Source organism: Crinia signifera, chromosome 4 (assembly GCF_055691185.1).
Source record: "Crinia signifera chromosome 4, ASM5569118v1, whole genome shotgun sequence".
Lineage (NCBI taxonomy): Eukaryota > Metazoa > Chordata > Amphibia > Anura > Myobatrachidae > Crinia > Crinia signifera.
Window position 1 is genome coordinate 28,840,031 of NC_139220.1, and position 22,669 is coordinate 28,862,699.

At 48.8% G+C, this 22,669-nt stretch overlaps 1 protein-coding gene across 3 annotated transcripts in view; it reads right to left on the bottom strand.

The window, feature by feature from the left end:
• The window catches only part of DELE1 (DAP3 binding cell death enhancer 1), a 37,063-nt gene that overhangs the window by 4,681 nt on the left and 9,713 nt on the right, over positions 1–22,669 (bottom strand). The window contains exons 2-11 of one of the 3 annotated variants that reach the window (XM_083181490.1): positions 21,072–21,180; positions 13,094–13,217; positions 11,347–11,488; positions 9,952–10,122; positions 9,778–9,866; positions 9,576–9,678; positions 9,166–9,311; positions 7,509–7,655; positions 4,534–4,626; positions 2,402–2,561 (exon numbers count right to left, since the gene is read on the bottom strand). In XM_083181490.1, coding sequence (XP_083037616.1) covers positions 2,402–2,561; positions 4,534–4,626; positions 7,509–7,655; positions 9,166–9,311; positions 9,576–9,678; positions 9,778–9,866; positions 9,952–10,122; positions 11,347–11,488; positions 13,094–13,217; positions 21,072–21,180 — 1,284 coding nt within the window. Of the gene's footprint in view, positions 1–2,392; positions 2,562–4,533; positions 4,627–7,508; positions 7,656–9,165; positions 9,312–9,575; positions 9,679–9,777; positions 9,867–9,951; positions 10,123–11,346; positions 11,489–13,093; positions 13,218–21,071; positions 21,181–22,669 lie in introns of all 3 variants that reach the window. The other 2 variants (XM_083181489.1, XM_083181491.1) reach the window with 2 other exon arrangements.

Here is a 22,669-nt window from a genome sequence, read left to right on the forward strand (position 1 = left end):
CCCCCCCCCCCCCCCCTTCCCTCCTGGAATACTGTTTCCCATTTTCTAACAAGTGTGGTGACATTATTGTTGTTAGATCCACAGAGTTATATATACAGTGTCCAGGCCATACTGAAGCTTAAAGCTGAACATTCCCTAACTGTGGCTCCCTCTGCTGGTCACACAGCGGCATGACCACACACAGCAGAGCATGCTGGAGATCTGCATACTGTGCTTTATAAACCTGTTGGAGAACTGACAGTCCAACTATACGCTGTTTCTAAATTGTAGGGTTGGCAGGGACACTCCGCATAGGCCATCAACATTAAATAGTGTCCCAGTATGTGACAAGGTGTTGGATCCAAACCCCACCCTGTACCCTCTGTTGTTACCTAGAGGGAGGAGTGCTGGGAATGCAGCATCTGAGGCTGCATTCCATGCACACTACAGTCTGGCCAGATCTCATTCACGCACCCAGACCACACTGCTGTGTTGCTGCTCCTTATACCGGAAGCCAAGGCAGCAAACAGGTAGCAGCAGTCTGATTGTGGGCTCTGTAATCAGGGAATGCCCCTTCCCTAAAGGCAATCTTTTTGACACAATGAAGGTTGGGGGAGTGAGCCCCAGTCCACCTGGTGGCTAGAATTGCATACAATACAACGTATGTGGTCCTTTACATATGATGTATCGTATGCCAAGCTGTCATGGCTGTGGGATACAACAAATCCTTGTGGCAGCCATGATGACCTCCAGATCCGATACGATGCGCACAGGAACACGCATCGGATCGGAATTAGCGGTTAATAGCACACAATATGACACTTTGCGGTTTATCGGCTCGATGGGTCAAACTTGTGTGGAAAAGGGCCGTATCATACTGGTGCATGGGACCTAGATGGCACAGTTGGAATGCTGCAAGTGTCTCCAGGGGTGAAAGGTCAAAGGGAGAACATTCCAAACCTGTCACACTAGAGCGAGCCTGCTTATTCATTGTTAGACACTCCATCTGCAGAGCTTAATCCTCATAGGACAGAGGAGGGAACGTTCCTCCTGCACGTTACCCTGTGTATCAGGAGGCGGGACAGAACTGTCATGACGACCACCAGATACTAGACACTAGAGCTCCAGCTGTCTCTGGTCTTCATTATCATCTCCCCCTCAGACACACAGCAGAGAAGAGAAAGGAAAATCTACATAGTAATGACAGATTGATAGCCCCAGATCACTTGCTACATGTAACTGAACTTTAACATTGACCTCCCCTCTATACATAGAGAATGTTTATATAATAGGGACACTATTGTTCCCAGGATCAGGTTACAGAATACACATGAGAAAATGTATTTAACAAACAAAATCTAGCCCCTAAAGCCGGGTCATTATAATGAACCCCCAGATTGTTTCTTCACCATGGAATCCATATGTCTTATTGCCTGGGTGAACATGCAAAGGGACAGATTATAAGCACTACCGATTGGCCAGAGGACTGTCAGTATACAGTATGCCAGGGCTGGGCAACACCGGCCCTCCAGATGTTAATGAACTACACATCCCAGGATGCTTTGCATTAGTTTTGCTATGTGGCCATGCTGAAACTGATGCAAGGCATGCTGGGATGTGTAGTTCATCAACATCTGGAGGGCCGGTGTTGCCCAGCCCTGCAGTATGTGGTCGTCACTATAGGAATGTTCTGATTGTCAGATTGGAAAACAAACGTCAAAGAATAGTGGGTTGGGTCATCTAGCACGCGCACACCGTACAAGGGAGACGGCGCGCGCACAGCGTACAAGGGAGACGGCGCGCGCACAGCGTACAAGGGAGACGGCGCGCGCACAGCGTACAAGGGAGACGGCGCGCGCACAGCGTACAAGGGAGACGGCGCGCGCACAGCGTACAAGGGAGACGGCGCGCGCACAGCGTACAAGGGAGACGGCGCGCGCACAGCGTACAAGGGAGACGGCGCGCGCACAGCGTACAAGGGAGACGGCGCGCGCACAGCGTACAAGGGAGACGGCGCGCGCGCACACAGCGTACAAGGGAGACGGCGCGCACACAGCGTACAAGGGAGACGGCGCGCGCGCACAAGGGAGACGGCGCGCGCGCACAAGGTAGACGGCGCGCCCGCAGCGTACAACGGAGACGGCGCGCGCAGCATACAAGGGAGATGTCGCGCGCGCGCACACCGTACATGGGAGACGGCGCGTGCACACCGTACAAGGGAGACGGCGCAGGCACACCATACAAGGGAGACGGCGCGTGCACACCGTACAAGGGAGACGGCGCGCGCACGCGCACACCGTACAAGGGAGACTGTGCACACGCATACAAGGCAGGTCTAGTACATACAGCAAGGTGAGTCAAGCACTGACAATAGGACAGTATTAAGCAAGCACCATGCCCAGGATTGTATTACCGTTCTCACCTTCTGTTTGATCTGTCTGCATCTCGAGCACTTTCTGCTGAGCTTCCTCATGTCCGGATTTTGCAGCCCTTTCATAATGTTTTACCGCCTCCAGTCTGCTTGCAGGTACTCCAAATCCCCTTTCATAACACACGCCAAGGTTATACCGACTTTGAACATCCTAAATGGAGAAAATGGAAACACAATAAGGAGAGATGTCCTGAAAATGAGGCGTTCCTAAGGCTACCTTAGTCTCTGTATACTAGACAAACGCACTGCATGTACAAGTTAGCAAGTGCCACCACTGCCCAATAGCACACTGCACCAAGTCTGTGCCCCCTCTCCCCATCACACTGCACCAAGTCTGTATCCCATCCCCCAATTGCACTGTGCCCCTTCCCCACAACCACACACTGCACTAGTCTGTGCTCCAAAATCAGCACACTGTACCAGTCTGCGTCTCACCATCAGCACACTGCACCCGTCTGAGCCCCCCACCAACCGCACACCGTAACATTGTGTGAGAACCTGCCCAAAATAGCACACAGCACCATTCTCCCAAATAGCATGCACATGCCTTGTAGAACTCTCTTCCTTTGCCGGAAGCCAGTACAACTGGTTGTGAGCAGCCGACACCCATCTACCCAGGCCCTACACACAGAGCGATATTCAGCCACTTTAAGCGATTTGACATAATTTTAAAAAATCGCTCAGAAAGTGGTTGACTCACTGTGTGTGAGTTCACTTCACCCCACCGCCGCAAGTGCCTGGTAAGCAAAGTGGCACCAGGCGAGCCATCCTGCCCCCGACATCATGCCCAGCAGCAGGCGGGCATGATGTCGGGGGCAGGATGGCTCGCCTGGTGCCACTTTGCTTGCCAGGCACTTGCGGCGGTGGGGTGAAGGGTCCCGGCGGCAACGGGGTGAAGGTTCCCGGGATAATTGCTGCTGCAGCCTGGCACAGCCGCTCCCTCCCGGCAGCTGCTCCGGCGGGACTTGGGGGGGGGCACCGCACTGCTCTGACCCCGTCCTGAGCCGACAACTGACACTGCCGCAATACAACTGCTGCCTGCTACGGGTCAGACCTTTTCCTGCAGCATAAAAGTAAGAGGCACCTCTCTTGGAGCAGCAGGACCCGACTATGACAGTTGTGACAGATTTGAAATCTCCCGTTATGAATCTCTGACACAAATCTCTCTGTATGTGGCTAATTATCTGAGAGAGTGAAATCTCTCGTGCTGCATCTCCCGTTATGAATCTGCAGCACAAATCTCTGCGTATGTAGGGCCCTTAGCTCTCACACAAAGTCAATCCTTTGTTAGGGTTTCTGGGTGTGGCTAATGTAACAGCACCATGTCTCCAAGCAGTAACTGCTGGGAACCCTCCATGGCCTAGGCACATGGGACCTAATTCTGGTTCACTTGCAAAAGCAAATTCTCTCTTTAATGGACAGAATCATGTGCACTGCAAGGGGGGGGGGAGATGTAACATGTGCAGAGAGAGTTAGATTTGGGTGGCATTTGTGCTTCAAACTAATATCTATATTGCAGTGTAAATATAAAACAGCCAGTATCTACAAAATAACACCCAAATCTAACTCTCTTCACATGTTACATCTCGCAGTGCACATGGTTTTGTCTGTTAGAGAGAGTTTGCTTTAGCAAGTGGACCAGAATCAAGCCCATGATTACCAGTTAACAAAAGGACAAAGTCTAAATACGGGTTGTGCTGCATTCTTGCCATTATAAGCATATCTGAGACAGGGTAAACAATCTAACTGTGTAAAGACAAGTAGTACACAGCTACTTAGTTTCCTGCATTTTTAGCATTTCTACTAATGTCGTTAATTGTATTATACTGTTGCCAAAAATAGAAACTTTTATTATAGTTATCGTAATGTGAGTCATTTGGTTCTGAGCCTCTTGTTATGGAGCAAAACTGGTTTGCATGCCAAGTACATTCACTGGCTGCCTACTGTACATTAGGCAGCAGGAGCGGTCACCAATAGTAACGCCTCAAAGACTTTGGGTCCGGAGGACTTGTCTGCAGAATCAGTGTTTTGTATGGGGCTCGCAGCAGTAATGCTCAGAGGAGTACTCGTCCAGATACTTGTACTAGGTAACCAGGTGAAATATTCATACGCAGGTTACTTACTCCATTTTCTGCCGCCATCCAGAAGTATCTCACTGCTTTCGGAGGGTCAAAGTGAGATTCTTTACTGTAGTAGACTCCTAAATAGGCTTGGGCCTGCAATAGAAATGCAAATGGGTGATCACATTAGTGGGACTTCCAAATTCTGCAGACAATGCTCTATAAAATATTACCAGGCTACATGCTATACAATAATAAACAATAAAAGAGATACAGTTAGGTGGGGCTGTTTACCTACAGGCACAGGGGCATCTGCCCATGGTGCCAAAGATATTGTTTTGTAATCATATTTATAACCCTCTTCAAGTTTCTGTTTTTAACAGATAGCAGATGAGGAGATGTCGGATAGGAGAGCAGGAGAACGGGTGGTGCAGAGTTACCAGATGAGGGGATGTTGGATGGGAGAGCATGAGAACGGGTGGTGCAGAGTTACCAGATGAGAGGATGTTGGGTAGGAGAGCATGAGAATGGGTGGTGCAGAGTTACCAGATGAGAGGAATGATGGATGGGAAAGCAGGAGAACGGGTGGTGCACAGTTACCAGATGAGGGGATGTTGGATGGGAGAGCATGAGAACGGGTGGTGCATAGTTACTAGATGAGGGGATGTTGGATAGGAGAGCATGAGAACGGGTAGTGCACAGTTACCAGCTGAGGGGATGTTGGATAGGAGAGCATGAGAACGGGTGGTGCACAGTTACCAGATGAGAGGATGTTGGATGGGAGAGCATGAGAACGGGTGGTGCAGAGTTACCAGATGAGGGGAGTGTTGGATGGGAGAGCAGGAGAACGGGTGGTGCACAGTTACCAGATGAGGGGAGTGTTGGATGGGAGAGCATGAGAACGGGTGGTGCACAGTTACCAGATGAGGGGATGTTGGATGGGAGAGCATGAGAACGGGTGGTGCAGAGTTACCAGATGAGGGGATGTTGGATGGGAGAGCATGAGAACGGGTGGTGCAGAGTTACCAGATGAGGGGATGTTGGATGGGAGAGCATGAGAACGGGTGGTGCACAGTTACCAGATGAGGGGATGTTGGATGGGAGAGCATGAGAACGGGTGGTGCAGAGTTACCAGATGAGGGGAGTGTTGGATGGGAGAGCAGGAGAACGGGTGGTGCACAGTTACCAGATGAGGGGAGTGTTGGATGGGAGAGCATGAGAACGGGTGGTGCACAGTTACCAGATGAGGGGATGTTGGATGGGAGAGCATGAGAACGGGTGGTGCACAGTTACCAGCTGAGGGGATGTTGGATGGGAGAGCATGAGAACGGGTGGTGCACAGTTACCAGATGAGAGGATGTTGGATAGGAGAGCAACAGAACGGGTGGTGCACAGTTACTAGATGAGGGTAACTTTAACCCCCACACAAAACAAATGGGTAGTGATGGACCCTCAGAAGACAAAACTGCATGAAGAGGAGACCTAACCTGCACTGTGGCTCTCAGTACGGTCCCTAAAGGCCCCCTTACACTTGTCCAACAAGTTGGACCTGATTGACTCAAGATTTATCCTATGTGCAGGAGGATCAATCTCTTGGTTATACCCTATGGCACGGGATTGTGCATTGGGTCCTACACATCAGGCACATTAGATTTTGTCAGATAAATTGACCCAATCCACCTGAATTGGGTCAAATCTGACAAAATCTCACAAGTGTAAGGGGCCCTTAATCCTGCACTATAGCTCTATTGAAAAGCCAGTAGGAGAGTAGCTTTCCAATAGAGCTTTTATTGCAGCATCTGATGCTGCGATAAATGTTACCATGACTCAGTAGCAGCCCGCACAAGGTTAATAGGTGACCCCTGTACAGAAATGTGTAGGACAAGTTCATTTCAGAAAGCGTCCAAAAAACGACTTTAAAAAAGTTTGAAAGCGATGAAGTTTAATGCACTTTAATGCATTGGCTTTGCCTGCGTCTTCCAGCCTGCATACGAAGTATGTCATCTCAAGCATGAAGCTCTGTAACTGGATTCTCATCCCGGCTGCTCCGCAGGTGGCTTCTGATGTACTCCTAAAAATTTTTTTTTGAACTGTCATTTCCTCACCCTTCAAACATCCTCGCTGGTAATCAGCCTGCTGTGCAATGCGTCGGTCCCATAATCTACCTTACAACAGCTGATTCAGTGACTCCTATATGAAAGCAGCATTGTTACAGCCCGCTCAGGGCTTGTCTTGCCACTTCCAGCCTGTATTGGGATTGCTGCTCTTCCCAGTCTCTCTCTCCTTACTGGATCTAATCTGCACTCTTCTACTTCTCCCTTATCACACCGGGACACACTGTTGCCCAATGCCTAATTCACATCATCTATTTCTCCTATCTCCCCTGCCATCACAACCTAATACTTAGTCATACCTGCCTCCTGCTCTGTCCTAGCACCCTGAGGGTTCTGGAACGGGTCGCATTGTTCTGCTCATACCCACTGAGCGGGTCTTTCCCATTTGCATAAACCCACCCAACTTACCTGTCTATCTCTTACCTCTGGTATGTTCATTAGGACACCTGTTACACATTCAGAGCGGGTTGTAATGCCACCCGAGTTGATCGGCCATGCGGAATGCCAGCTGAACTTTGCTTTTTTTTTCTTTTTAAAGGGCAATCACTTACAGGGCATGGTTTTGCATTGTAAGTGATTGCCCCTTAAAAAAAAACGTCTGTGTTCAGCCGGCAGCATTACTTCCCGCCCTGAGTCTGTTACACCTTCTGCACAGTGTTATGTTTCCTATGTGCCCTGCTGGCATGTCTTTGCTCTATGCCCTACTTCCCTCTGCTACTGATTTTTGTGTAGCTTTATAAATAACCTATAACAATAACAACAACAGAATACAACCTTACACCTGACTGCAGTGACCACACACACAGTATAGTACAGTGCCAGCCAACAGTTACTATGCTAATACCATTAATATCAGTGATGCCAATTTGGTTTGGTGCCTGCTGGCATGGCTTTATAGTGTATCTATGCCCCTCTACCACCCACCTCTTTCACTCCAGATTCAGCGGCTTCTTGAAGCATCTGTACTGCTGGTTGTGCGTCCTCGGGCTTGGTACCAAGCAGATGGCGGGCATAACGATACTTGGCTTGCTGATGGCCACCTTTGGCTGCCAAGAAATAGTACTCTGCAGCCTGCAGGAAGACAGACATTAGCAGTGCACCGGTCCCCAACTTCCTGCTACTAGCTCAAACAGCTAATCTCTGCAACCCATCAGCAGCCAATCATATGGCTTATATTATACGTAGCATGGGATGCAGTTATCATCGTGACCATCGCAATGTCGGCATTAAACTGACGGCTTCGTAATGTTGACTATTAGAATGTCGACATAGTGAAAATTTCAACATCTGCAAAGTGTCAACTACAGAAATGGGTATGGGTCATAGGGTCGACTGTATTAAGGTTGAGATGCATTAAGTCGACATGGCGAAGGTCGACACAAGCATTGGGTCGACAATTAGAAGGTCAACATGAGTTTTTCACATTTTTTTGTCTTGATTTAGTCTACATGAACACCGTGTAAGTGTGCCTATGTGCTTGCTATGCTTTGGGCACACCATAGTGGATGGTAGGGCATGAAATACCGCCTGTCAACACATGTCGGCACAAAAAAAAAAACCCGTGAAAGACCCATGTTGACTGTCAACCTTCCAATTGTCGACCTTCAGTGGTTGACCTAATGCCTGTCGACCTTAATAGGGACGACCGACTGACCGTTTCCCACAGAAATGTAGTAACTGGAGTTATCAGCATTGACACTGTGGTTGTCGACGTTATGTACCGGTCGGCATTATGTAGATGTAACATGTGCAGAGAGGGCTCCCTGCATTAGCCGCAAGGCTCGCTGTTTGAGGGAATACTCGCCGTCCTCTGACAGCGAGGATTCCCCCGGAACACAGAATACGGTGAGCTAAGGCCGCTTGTTTTCCGCGATCCTCGCCGTTTAGCCCCCTCGCCGGCCACATTGAATACGGCCCAACTGAGGCAGTTTATAGTTCAGAATATGTCCGTTCCCATTAAGCCTCAGGTGTTGCCCGAAGAATAATACAATAGTACCCAACGGGGGTCCTCACTTGATTCCGGTATTCAGCTTCCAATAGACTGTTCCAAGGCCAATTTTGCAAGGGTCTGGGGCTGGTTCGATCACATAACTATAGGTATTCCGTGCGATCCATAAGGATGGATATCAATAACCTGACGCGCTTACAAAAGCTGCGCCCTGAGATGCAGCAAACCGCGTGGAGTGACTGATCGCCAACCACCTGCACATCTAGCGGCTACCGGACACAACCTATTGCTTCCAGGAACTTCCCAACTATGGCCTCACCCAGTGGTTCATGACCCTATACGTGGCTTAAAAGGAAAGGGCACAATCCGAACTACAGTGCAGCAGATGCCCAGTGTAGGAGGACACATCCGCAGAAAACACCAGTGTTTAATGAAATTTATATTTTCCAATTTATCAGGAATGTCGCTCATTTTGACTCAAGCGCATGTGACATGATTACCTTACTATTGGATGGCGATATAAAACAATAACATTTGCTTGAACCCAGAGTGATCAGTCAATGACAAATCAGTGGCTGCGTGCAGTTGAGCGGCATTGTTTGGCTGCACATCCTACGATTCACAACCACATACCTTTGTCGTGTCTTTGGTTACGCCTCGCCCCTTCTCATAGCACACTGCTGTGTTGTACTGGGCCTTGCTGTAGCCGGTCTCTGCAGACTCTCGGAAGAAGCGAAAAGCTGCTCTGTAATCTGCTCGGTCCCTGGCACTGATGATACCTGACAAAATGGGGAGAAGTCGCCTAGTCATTTCCCCAGCCTAAAGTATAAATGTAGGGTACAATGAACTCACATTACAGCGGCTCCTGGCAAAAGGATCACCAGCACCCCATTCTCGGCAATGGGACACGCAAGCGAGTGAGCCGCCTGCCCTCCTACAGCGCTCACCAGCTACAGGATCTGGCGAGCGTCCGGCATTACCGAGGGCGGCTACACCTGTATAGGATTTACAACCAAAATAATAGGAGGAGGGATGGCACCTACCAAATATGTTCAGCACGGTAGGTATGGTGGTCTCCGTTACATCGACCAGTCGGGAGGCAGCATCCTGCAGAGAGGCTCCAATTTCTTCCTTTGGTTCCAGCAGCTGAAATTCATGAACGAGTCCTTAAAAATTAGACCCAATAAACTGAATGACGGATGATCCCATATGCACACGATGTGGTCATATAATCTGCATTATTACCGATTGAGCAGGTCCTGATGCATTCTCTTCTTCATGGAATGATCCATACAAGGAGCCAACATCAGGTGTCTCTGCAATCTGCGAGGTTCCTGCAGCAGATAAAATACAGGCTACCCCAGCTGCACAGAGGATGGTTGCAGTCCTAGTAATTCAATGACGCAGTGATCGGTTTACCTTGCTCAGCAGCTTGCTGAAGTAGGCCACTTCCACTAGAGGGCGCTGAAGAGGAGTTCTCCAGAGAAGTATCTGCCTCCTGTAGACTAACTTCGCCTTTCAGTAGAATGTCATTCCAGGCAGACGGCTGGACACCATTCGGCACGATATTGCTCCGCAAAACTATTACAGCTTCAACACAAACAGTTACTAATTGAGTTCAAATACTAGAGCTTGCGAAACACATTTATTGTATCCTACAAAAAAGGCTGGTGAACCCCAGACTTTTTATTTGTACATAGCCCAATGGTTTCCCCATGCACAAGCCACTTTTATTCTGTCTTTCATACTTCTCTTTATTATTATTTTTGACTATGTGGGGACCTGTACTTCCCACTGCCTTTAGTGTGGCTGCCCCTTATGCAAAGCAGCTTCATTCACAAATAGACAGTGGTGTGATTGAGAATGTGACTTCCCCACTTACGGAGAGCCAGGGACAGTACTGTGACTGCAGCCTACCCACTCACAGGGGGCCAGGGACAGTACTGTGACTGCAGCCTATCCACTCACAGGGGGCCAGGGACAGCACTGTGACTGCAGCCTATCCACTCACAGGGGGCCAGGGACAGCACTGTGACTGCAGCCTATCCACTCACAGGGGGCCAGGGACAGCACTGTGACTGCAGCCTATCCACTCACAGGGGGCCAGGGACACTACTGTGACTGCAGCCTAACCAATCACAGGGGGCCAGGGACACTACTGGGACTGCAGCCTATCCACTCACAGGGGGCCAGGGACACTACTGGGACTGCAGCCTATCCACTCACAGGGGGCCAGGGACAGTACTGTGACTGCAGCCTATCCACTCACAGGGGGACAGGGACAGCACTGTGACTGCAGCCTATCCACTCACAGGGGGACAGGGACAGCACTGTGACTGCAGCTTATTCAATCACAGGGGGCCAGGGACACTACTGGGACTGCAGCCTATCCACTCACAGGGGGCCAGGGACACTACTGTGACTGCAGCCTATCCAATCACAGGGGGCCAGGGACACTACTATGACTGCAGCCTATCCAATCACAGGGGGCCAGGGACAGTACTGTGACTGCAGCCCATCCAATCACAGGAAGCCACTGACGGTACTGTGAATGTAGACTATCCACTAACAAGGACTGCTGACATCACCGTGGAACTTTACTAAACCACAGCGAATTGCCGAAAATCCCTACTGAATGAATAAACTATATTTGCCTGCATTACATCTGCCTCTACTGAGGATTGTCATTTTCTACATAATCTCCCATAAATGTGCATCACTGGTATGGTCAATTAAGCATTTTACTTTGCCCTATTTCATTCGAATTATTATAAATAAAAAAATGCTGAAGCGTCCATAAAACAAAGTACTTACAGGGATTGTTGTGCTGGGAGACAGAGGACAGGATCTGTTTCATGTAAGTGCGTCCAGGACACCCGTGCTCCGGAGATTTACTGGTAGGGCAATGGAACGTCACCTGCCGAACCAGATGCAGGAACAATACAGCCGCTGCACCCTGTGTCACCGACAGAGAGCCCTCATTACATCAATGTACATTTATGTGAATACTGGATAGGATTAAAGGCCCCCATACATTAGGCCGACTTGTCCTTAGGACAAGTCGGACCCAATTCTCCTGTGAGCCGCCCGGCAGCTCCCCGGGAGGCTCACATACAATTTGGCACTTGATAAGCCAGTTTTTACATGTGATAAATCGCTTGCGATTTATCACATGTAAAACAAATGGGGAGCTGCAGGGCGGTGAGGAGCAGTGGGGGCGGGCGGCGGCAGTAGTGGGGGCGGGCGGCGGCAGTAGTGGGGGCGGGCAGCGGCAGTAGTGGGGGCGGGCGGCGGCGAGTGATGCTGACCTGGCTGGGCAGCTGTGATCACAAATAGCAGCGCTGCCGCTGCGGGACGGGACGGGACGCACAGTGGCGGCTATTAGATTTTCAAAATACCTGTCAAATGACCGGCCGTTCTGTGATTGGCTGAGAGAGCTCTCAGCCAATCACAGAACGGCCGGTCATTTGACAGGGATTTTAAAAATCTAATAGCCGCCACTGTGCGTCCCGTCCCGTCCCGCAGCGGCAGCGCTGCTATTTGTGATCACAGCTGCCCGGCCAGGTCAGTGTGTCTGCCCGCCGTGCTCCCCCGCCCTCCGGTGTCTGCATGCATATGCCTGACAGGTGGGCAGGCATATGCATAGCATACAGGGAGGTCGGATGATCTTATGTGCTGACCGTCCGACCTCCCTGATCCGGTCCGATGCGCACGGGACCGCGCATCGGATCGGATCATACATCACACACCTGCGATTTTGGGGCGATTTCATCCGGTTATCGGTACAAAGTGCCGAAATCGGATGAAATCGTCCCAAAATCGTATAGTGTATGGGGGCCTTTAGTCTGTGTAATTCGGAACTGAACAGTTCTATCGGTCGCTGACAGTGTACAGGGAGACTCGACTAACAAATCTATGAGCCCAGGGCCAGTGTATGGCCATACATACATTAGTCCAACTTATCCTAAGAACAAGTCGGACTTGATTTCCCTGATCGCATGCGATTTATCATATGCAACTCCCGGGGAGCTGCAGGTGGAGGGATCAAGGGGGCGGCAGACACAGAGGTGGCGGGCACCAGTGAGCCGGCAAGTGGAACGGAGACCCGTCAGGAGGAGCTGCAAAACATAAAAGCCCATACAAATAAATGGGAAGCCAGTGATTGGCTGAGAGCTCTCAGCCAATCACCGACTGCCCATTCATTAGTATTTTTTTTTTTTTTCTAGCAGCTCCCTGCTTTCCCTGCTCGGCTCGCCGTTCCCCCCCTGCCCACCTCGCAGTGTCCTCCGCAAATCTTATGTGCAGCTGGTCCGACCTCCCTACACCAATCCGATGCACAGGGACCGCGCTTCGGGTCAGACGGGATGTCTACACTTTCGATTTGGCCCGATTGCACATCGGGACCAAATCGCAGAGTGTATGGGGACCTTAAGGATACAGAGATACTGTAATTAGCAAGATGCCCAACTGTGTCCAGATGATGTATTGTGCAATGCAACACAGCGCACGACAGAGTTATGCCTGCCATCTGATGTAATATAGCACTGCCGCATGCTCTTACCAGCCCAACAGCATCCAACATGGTATACTGTGGCACCTGCCCGGCGCAGAACTGGGAGGTCCCTCTTTTCTTCTGCTCTTGTCCATCCCGATTGCTTTCCGGGCCTGAGGACTGGGAGCTGTAACTAAAAGATAGGAGGCATGGTGACGCAGTTATCTTACATACGAGCAACGGTAAGTAAAATAGATCATGCTAAATCGCTTACATAAAACACCCTCGCAAGCAAGTATCATGTTATATAATGCAAATACTAACAATCAGTAATTAAAGGGGCATACACATGGGATGAAATCAGCCCAATTCCTAAGCTGTCTGACTTTATTGCTTGGATGTGGAGTATGGGTCGCTCCGTGTGTGTATGATGCCACCACCGCCGCCGCCCCCCCCCCCTCTAATAATAATACGCTATCCAGTGTGTGACTTTAATCTGTGTAGGTAATGGATATTCCAAGTCCTCCCATAGGGACATGTTTTCCCATTGAGTAATAGACTGTCCATAATGATTAACAAACAGGGATCAGAAGTCCTGCAAAACAAGACTCCTATGTGTGGGACTGGCTGATAATACATTGTTTGGGAAGTGCTGCAGCTGGCCACTAGAGGCACTGCTCCACAACCATTCTAGATCTGGGATTAAAAAAAGAAAAAAGGTTACAGTACAGTAGCTTGTTTATATAAAACATTCTAATCATTTTTTTTTAAAACCAAATCATTTTGCTTACAAATATTTTCCTAAAATAAAAAAAAAACAAAAAAAACTTTTACAATAGGTACACTTCCATTTATCTGCAGTAGTTCAACTGCCCATACACTGTGCGATAGCACCGTCCGATGCGATGCGCGCTCCCGCGGATGTGATACAGCCCATAACTGGTGCGGTCATTGTACCGTGTATGGCCACCTTTAGCCAGAAATGAATGACATCACTGAGACAGGAGACTGCCCCATCAGCGAGTGTGATACTCGCCTAAGGCATTTGCACTGCGGGCCTGCACATGCGTATATTCACCGATACACATGTGCGAATCACCCCCCCCCCCCCCATAGCCAAAAATCACACAGTGTTAAGGGACTAGCGATACCAATGTGCAGTATTGCAAGTAGTTGCCTATCCAGTCTATTTTTACTATGGAGCAGATAGTTTCTCCCCCCCCCCCCCCCATCATTTGTTGCCCACTGCCACCGGCAACTGTGTATGCTATAACGTTCTGCCATTCTGATGGCCTGGTAATGTGTTATATATGTTCTTTATTTACTAGAAGGGGGCAGAAGGGGAATTCTCTACAGCGGCGCACACGTATCAGCCCTGCATTACACTGCGGTTATTGAATGCAACTGGGTTAACTTACGTGCTTTCAGGACTTACGGGTCCAGCTGCCTTACATATAGGGCCAGATGTATTAAGCTTCAAAAAGTGATAAAATGGAGAGTGATAAACAACCAACCAATCAGCTGCTACCTGACATTATTTAAACCCAGCCTGTAACACGGCAGCTAGGAGCTGATTGGCTGGTTGCTCATCACTCTCCATTTTATCCCTTTTTGCTGCTTGATACATCTGGCCCTTAATGAGATGGGAAATACTTTACTGGTTCTAAAGCCAGTCTTACTTTACTTCAAAATTCTTTCCAAACAGAACACGGAAGGTAGATCTGAGGGAAGGGTTTTTTTTTTATTTTTTTTATTCACGCATAAGAAGCGGCAAGGAACACAATCATTAAACAGCGCTGAACTCATTTTACAGGAGAATGGGGCGATACCAATAACCATTATTGCTTTTTGATTTATTTGTTACTGCTCATTACATTCGGTGCAGCGTGCAAGAGGTGACCTTTCCGTAAGAACATTGGAAAACCATTCACCTACTGCTCTCCTGTCAGGATGATTGGTGAAATGGACTTTCCCTGATGCTCCGAGAGACAGCGTGACTGGAAGGGTGCCAGCCTGGCATATAGAGAACGGAAAATCCATACACAGAAACAGATCCTTCTGCAAGTTTCTTACCAGTCGCTCAACTCAGACAACGGAACACTCCGTCTTGCCTTCAATTCTGCTGACACCCCTTAGTTCGGAGCACCCACTGGCATTTCCGAGAAGGGCAAATGCCACTGAACCCACAAATGAATGCATGGCACGCGTGGTGGTTAATGAGAGCTTGTACTCGTGGTTAGGGAGGGTAACTATTTTTGATTAAAAACAAAGAAATGTAGGTATGGTGAGAAATGGATCCCAAAGTCACATTTCTTTGCACTGTACTAAGCAGCGGGTACCAACATCAATGATCAAGATTCATGACAACAAAATCTGAGGATTTTTTTACACAGACAGCAGACATTACCAGCTACGCCTCTCAGCCATTACCGGGGCTCGCCAGAATGCCCCGGCGGAGAGGTGCGTCATCTGTCTGGGACGCGTATAACAGTTTCTGGGCAGCGGGGGAAGGGAACCCTGCCTGTCTCTGCTTGCGGGAGACTGGCAGGGTTAGGAGGGGCTGTGGGGAGATGGCGGCGGCAATCAATGGGGACCTGCGGGGAAGCGGCGGTTAGCTCCGTCAGAAGGGGATGCACGAGCATCTCGTGCGCGTACATCCTCTGGCGGTTGGCAATCCGACCGCCAGACCCAAGCTGAATGACGGGCACTCCATCTGTATGACTGTAGATACTCTTCGATAAAGATACTAGTCATAAACCGCCAGTAACCAACTATTACAGCAGCAACATGAAGCCACACGAAGCATTGGAAATGGTCTTCTGTAAATCATCAAATATCAACTCCAAAGTATGTGTAAATGCATTTTAGTAGGGCATTTGTCAGTATGTTAACAATGCAACGACGCTGTGCATGCGTACGGCCCTGTAGTACATATGCGTGAGGCCGGCCTGTGATAATAGCCAGCTACTTTATGGTTTATGATGCGCACTCCCGTGGGTCGTCACAGACTTCCCCTGTCATCTGTACATGTATTGTTTATGACTAGGTACATATCGTCCACTGGTAAAGCAGGGAGTTCAGGGGAAATCGTTACCGATACCATTGACTGAGCGTATGGATTCAGTACGAATCCCGGCGGTCGAAATACCAACGCTGGACTCTCGACCAAAGAAATATCGACAAGGGGGGGAGGGGCGTGGATCGCCCCCCCTTGCAGGCTCGCTGCGCTCACCATGCAGCGGGCCTGGTGCTTCGCTACGCTCGGCACACTATTTTGCTCTCCCTCTATGGGTGTGGACACCCATAGAGGGAGAAATTGCGGGGGTTGGGATTCAGGCGTTGGTATTTCAACCCCCGGGATTCCAACCACCGGGATTTTGACTCCATCCGGAGCGTATTGCATAGTGTGTACCAACTACCAGTTTAACAATCTATTTGAGAGGTACTGTAGAAGAACATGAACATGGAGCGCAGCGAGCCCCGCGAGGGAACACGGATTACTTTACATGTATTCCGCGTCCGCTCGCCACGCTTCGGGCTCGGTGGCGTGCTGCGCTCGCCACACTAAAATCAACTCCACGCTGACGTGGATAGTGGGAGTATGAAAAGGTCGCAGGACGCGTACCACCGCCGCTCGCCACACTTCGGGATGGCGTGGATACTGGGGGTTACATCTCATTGTAAGCACCCAACACATCTCATGGGTGCTTGTACAATTAAAAATCGCACTGCATTCCATTTGCTGGCATGCGATATTTAATTGTACAAGCATCGCATCGCACACCACTAAATCAGGTACACAATGCCATGCGATGGGCGCTGTGATAATACACAAATACCCATTATTTTATGCATAGGAAAATGAAATGTTCTTTTTGTCGACTGTTCCTCATGGTCACGGGAATGTTTTGTAATTTTCAGCTGAGTAAACATTAGACAATATTGCTAACGATTTCCCTTGAACTTTCTGGAACTCCCTAAACGACATATTGCTTAGACATTAAACGATATGGTTAGCGTTCCCTTTCAGTGGCCACATCCAGGCACACGCTGCCATTGATGATATAGTCAGAATATTACGTGTATATCTGGGTTTCCCCCTGGGTACTCTGCTTTCCTCTCACACTCCAAAACCATACAATAAATTGGCCTCTGACAAAAACCGTGTGTATATGTGGGTGTGCAGTCATTAGTCCAATGTCCAAATCCCGACTGCCGGAACTCAGACGGCGTGGCGAGCACAAGGAAGCCCCCTGCGGCTTGCCACTTATCCTATTCATTCTCCCTCTGTGTGGGTTGTGGTCCCCCACGAGAAAGAATAGCCTGTCAGTCGGGATCCGGACTGTCAGGGGTTATCTGGGACCTGTATATGTGTGTCCTAGTGATCATTCTAGCACCCTGCACATTTCAAAATCCATGCAGTATCTCCTTCCTGCCTGGGGGTGTCACTGTCTGCTTTGGTGTTATTAGATACATTGAGATACAGACTAGACCAGGGCTGGGCAACACCGGCCCTCCAGATGTTGATGAACTACACAACCCAGGATGCTTTGCATTAGTTTTGCTATGTGGTCATGCTGAAACTGATGCAAGGCATGCTGGGATGTGTAGTTCATCAACATCTGGAGGGCCGGTGTTGCCCAGCCCTGGACTAGACCATTCTAGAAACGCCACAGCAGACAGCGACACCCTAAGGCAGGAAAAAGGAACTGCACAGGTTTTTAAAAGGTGCAGAGTGCTAGAGTCAACACTATGTACCTCTCATAAAGAATATTGGGCAGATCATTAAGCCTGGTGATAACGCACCAGCCAATAAACTCCTGTCATTTTTCAAACACAGCTGATTGGCTGGTGCATTAACAACTTCCACTTGATCACTTTACAAGGGTTAATACGTCTGCCCCATTATACATACAGTATGTAAGCACTGCTAGAGCATTGAAAATGCCCTACATATACCAGGAACCATAGTCATAAGGTTGATCCTATTAAGGTCAACATGCACTGGGTCTATCACTGAAGATTGACAAATGAAATAGGTCAACATGGGTAAAGTCGACACAAGCATTAGGTTAACAATGTGAAGGTTGACATGAGTTTTTTCACGCCGACATGTGCCAACAGGCAATATTTCTTGCCCTGCCATCCACTAGGGCATGGCGGAGGAACAAAATATTGTGCTGAGCGATGCGAGGGGACGCTCTACACTGTGTCGACATCCGGGACAAAAATTGTGAAAAACTCCTGTCAATCTTTTGACTGTCGACCTAAGGCTTGTGTCGACCTTAGCCAAGTCGACCTGCAGTGATCGACCCAATGCATTCCAATGACCCATGCCCCTTTCAGTACCTGGCGCAGCCTGCTGTAGTCATGTTACTATAGTACTACGGCTCACTGGCGGGAGCCACGGTTCTATCTAACATAAAAGGCTCCAGTAAGAGATTTATCTAATAATAAACCCTTTTTCTGTTCTCTCCGACACCACCGCCTCAGCAGAAGGAGGGCACCAATGTTTATTTTAATGAGATTTGGCAACGTTTTAATACCAGATCTGTATTCAGAAGCTCGCCGTTTTGTCCCCGCACAGAAAATGTTCTTGATCTCATTCACTGAAATTGGAACGTAAGCATCTGTTACTGTACTAAAATTACATTGTGCAATGGAGCAAGATGCAGAGGCGGATGCCACTTAGCACACAGCTCTGAGCTACCCAGCCGTGAAACAAGTGATTGACATTAAAAACAGCTTGGCTTATACACACCAGCCTGGCAGCGGCACGCGGGCACAAGTGCTAGATCCATTTATAAACAGGTAAAATAAGACTGAGGCAGTGACTGTGAGAAATATCACCTGCCTGTCCAGCTTCCATGGAAGTAGAATTAGATTCCTACTATAACACTTCAGTTCAGATTTACTAGGTCAGCTGTGAGCTTACACATTGTTGGGAACTGCATTAGTTCAGGGCTTGACCATATTTTTTTTAAATCTAAGAACCGGGATGAAAGTGTAGGAGCCAGACACATCCAATTGAAGCTCACGGTCCAACAGCCAATCAGGAGCTACCACTGCAGCTTCTGATTGGCTGCCGAAACGCAAGCTCCGATTGGGTTGTCACTGCTCTGCCTGGCCGTTGCCATTAATGCAAGTGCACTACTCTGCTCAGCGCAATCTGCTTCCTGGCAAACCTGGTCGCCAGGAAGTAGAATCTGGTCGCCATGGTGACCTGGCCCCCGGGTTTTATCTAGCCCTGCATTAGTTAATAGTGTACCGTCACCTTCATAGAATGCTGTGTCTAACAAATATGGCTGCACTTTTATTATTTTTAAAAACGACACTCTAAACCAGGCATGTCCAACGTTGGCCCTCCAGATGTTGTGAAACTACACATCCATACCTCCCAACTTCTGTGTTGGGGAAATAGGGACACTAGCGCCCGAAAAGGGGGCAGGGCGTATGCAAATGAGGGTGCGGCTTATGCTAATTAGCCGCAACCTCATTTTCATACGAGAATAGACGCTGTGCGTATGGCCCCGCCGTCACCCCACGATTGACGCCAACCCGAAGCGTGGCGAGCGCAGCGAGCCCGCGAGGGGCGGCGGTGCGCGTCCTCCGACCTTTTCATCCCCCTACTATCCACGTCGGCGTGGAGTTGAGAATATAAAGTGTGGCGAGCGGACGCGTATACCTGTGAAGTTATACGCGTGCGCTCGCCACGCTTCGGGCTCGGTGGCTCGCCACACTTTATATTCTCAACTCCACGCCGACGTGGATAGTAGGGGTATGAAAAGGTCGGAGGACGCGCACCGCTGCGCTCGCCACGCTTCGGGTTGGCGTCAATCGTGGGGTGGCGGCGTTGAGGGGGTACAATTGGGGGTCTGGGGAATATTTTACTTTGAATCCAATGTAAAATAGGGTCCCAGGGACCCTATTCACATTTGATTGAATGTAAAAATCGGGTCGATCGCATCGCATGCGATTTGGTCGCATGCGTTGCGACCGACGCGATTTTTCCGACACAACCACCCCGATGCAAATCGGTGTGGCCGTGCTAGGAAACAAGTAGCCAAAATCCTTCTAAACCTTCCTAAAGCCCCTTCTACATGTAACACCCCCCCCCCCCCAAATCCTAACTTCACCCTGGCACCCGATTGTCCAGATTAAAGGAGGTTCTGGACCCTCAGGTGCCGGATAATCGATGTCCAACCTGAATTAGCCGGTCAGTGCGGGTTCCTATAAAGTGCATCTCATGTCACAGATTTGCCGTCATAGAAGTTAATTAGTGACCTATGTAATAGTAATCATTATAGCACTTGCATGATCACCATCCAACCAGGACTAACTAATTGGCTATCTCTCACTAATAAGTAACCGGCCTAGGTTATCTCTCTTCTCATATCCATTTCCCCATCTCAGAGAATGTGCATAGAGTAGGGTGACCAACGCATCCCTTTAATCCGGGACACATATCAATTACACAGGTTCTGTGGCAGTTTAAAACCAGGTGAAATGGAGTCTTGAGGTGAAAGCCAGCCACAGAACCTGTGTAATTAATATGTGTCCCGGATTAAAGGGATGAGTTGGTCACCCTAGCATAGGGTGCAATGGGAAGTTGTTCTGACAATGCAGCTCCCGATATAGTACAGGTGATAATACACAAACACACCCACTGTATATATTACAGCATGTTTAGGTTGAACACAGACACAATAATAGACATCATTTCACAAATTTGGTATGTTGGTGAATGCTATTCGATAAGCAGATGACCAGTCAACCACTATTGATGGAAAAGGTAAACTGTCGACATGAAAAATTTTGACGATTTTTTTTTTTTAAGGAGGTTTTTCATACTTTACTATTGAAGTTGGCATAGAGTGAGATTATAATCAATCTTTTGGCAATGTCGACGCTTTTCATGTGTCCACCTTTTGCTTGTCGACCAATTGTGGTTGACCTATTGACTGGAACTCCACTTGGCATTTACTGACACTTGTTACTTGGATGGAGTTGTTCTTCAAGAATATTCTTTTGGCACTGTTACACCTACCCCTTGCTGCCTGCATTCTGCCCCAGTGGGATCAGGGACGAGGGATTCAATGCCTCAGCCTCCCCATGTACACAGCCCTGCACGTTGGCGGCATGGAAGCGGTTCAGGACTGTAACAGAAAGAAAACAACGTGTCAGTACAATGATATATCTCAGCTGGAGGAAACTGGTTCTACCACGCGTCTTACAGACACTCACTGGGACACACAACCTGCTTTTCCGGAATGCCTAATAACTGGGCTGAATATACCGTGACTGTGAAACGCGTTGTGGTTTTAAGTCCAAATTAAATTTTTCTTTTAAGCTTTCGTTTATGCCTGATTTTTACGGAGTTTTTTTAATTTTTTTTTTTTATTATACTTCTAAATGTTGTAGTCTACAATAGTGAAAACAGTTGTGTTATTTCTACATTTTGTTTACCCCTGGTGAGTTGTATTAGGATGCCATTAACCTAATCTATAAAATCATCACCAATTGCAGCCCAGATTGGGTAAGAGGGCGTGTGACCACTTATTGTATATATCTTAGGTACTGACATTACCGGTAACAGACCTATGTTGCTTGGCTCCCATTTTCCAAGAACAATGTTGGGTACACACTAGGCAATGTCGGTGCAGGGGCAAAGCTGCAAAACCTGATGTCCACCGTCGTACTGCATGTATAGACGACGGAGGAGGTCACTGACAATGCTTGGGAGCGCGCATCGTCAGCCATATACAATTTTTTTTGACATTTTGACCCATCAGAAAAATAATTGAAAATATCATCTAGGGCAGGCATGTCCAAACTGTGGCCCTCCAGCTGTTGTGAAACAACACATCCCAGCATGCCTTGCCATAGTTTTAGCATTCTCTAATAGCAAAGCTGTGGCAAGGCATGATGGGACTTGTAGTTTCACAACAGCTGGAGGGCCATAGTTTGGACATGCCTGGTCTAGGGTGTACGCAGTTTAAGGGACTAGTTTTACATAGCAGGTGTCACACTGAATACCTGATCCATCAATTGTCCTGGTCAGTTCTGGGAATAGGCTCCTATAACATAGCTGACTATAGGAGGTATTCAATTATGTCTGGAGTTCTTAACTAGCCCAGGGATGGGGAACCTTTGGCTCCCAGGTGTTGTTGAACTACACACCCCAGCATGCCCTTCTACAGTTCTAAAATGGCCAAATAGTAAACTGTAGCAAGGCATGTTGGGATGTGTAGTTCAAGAACAGCTGGGAGCCAAAGATTTCCCATCCCCGAGCTCGCCAAAAAATCCAGACATACCTATATCCCGGATACTGCCGGAACCCCCCTCCCCCCTGAATCCGACCTGGCCGCAGCTGTAAATTATTGCGATTTGCGGCTTTTCAGTGGAGGCAGGGACAAGGCTAAAGATGCAAATCGTGTTGTTTAGCCCCTCCCCAAAGACACGCAATTTGCAGGATTTGCAGTACTAGGGGTCAGGGCTTGATGACTACATCAGGCCCCGCCTCCAAAGTGCTGCTGACAGTCTCCTCTCAGGGCTTCTCCCGGAGAGGAGACTTTAAAAGTAGGCTCCCCTGGCCTACGTGCATATAAAAATATTAATTGGGTACTTGTGTATTATCACGGCGCC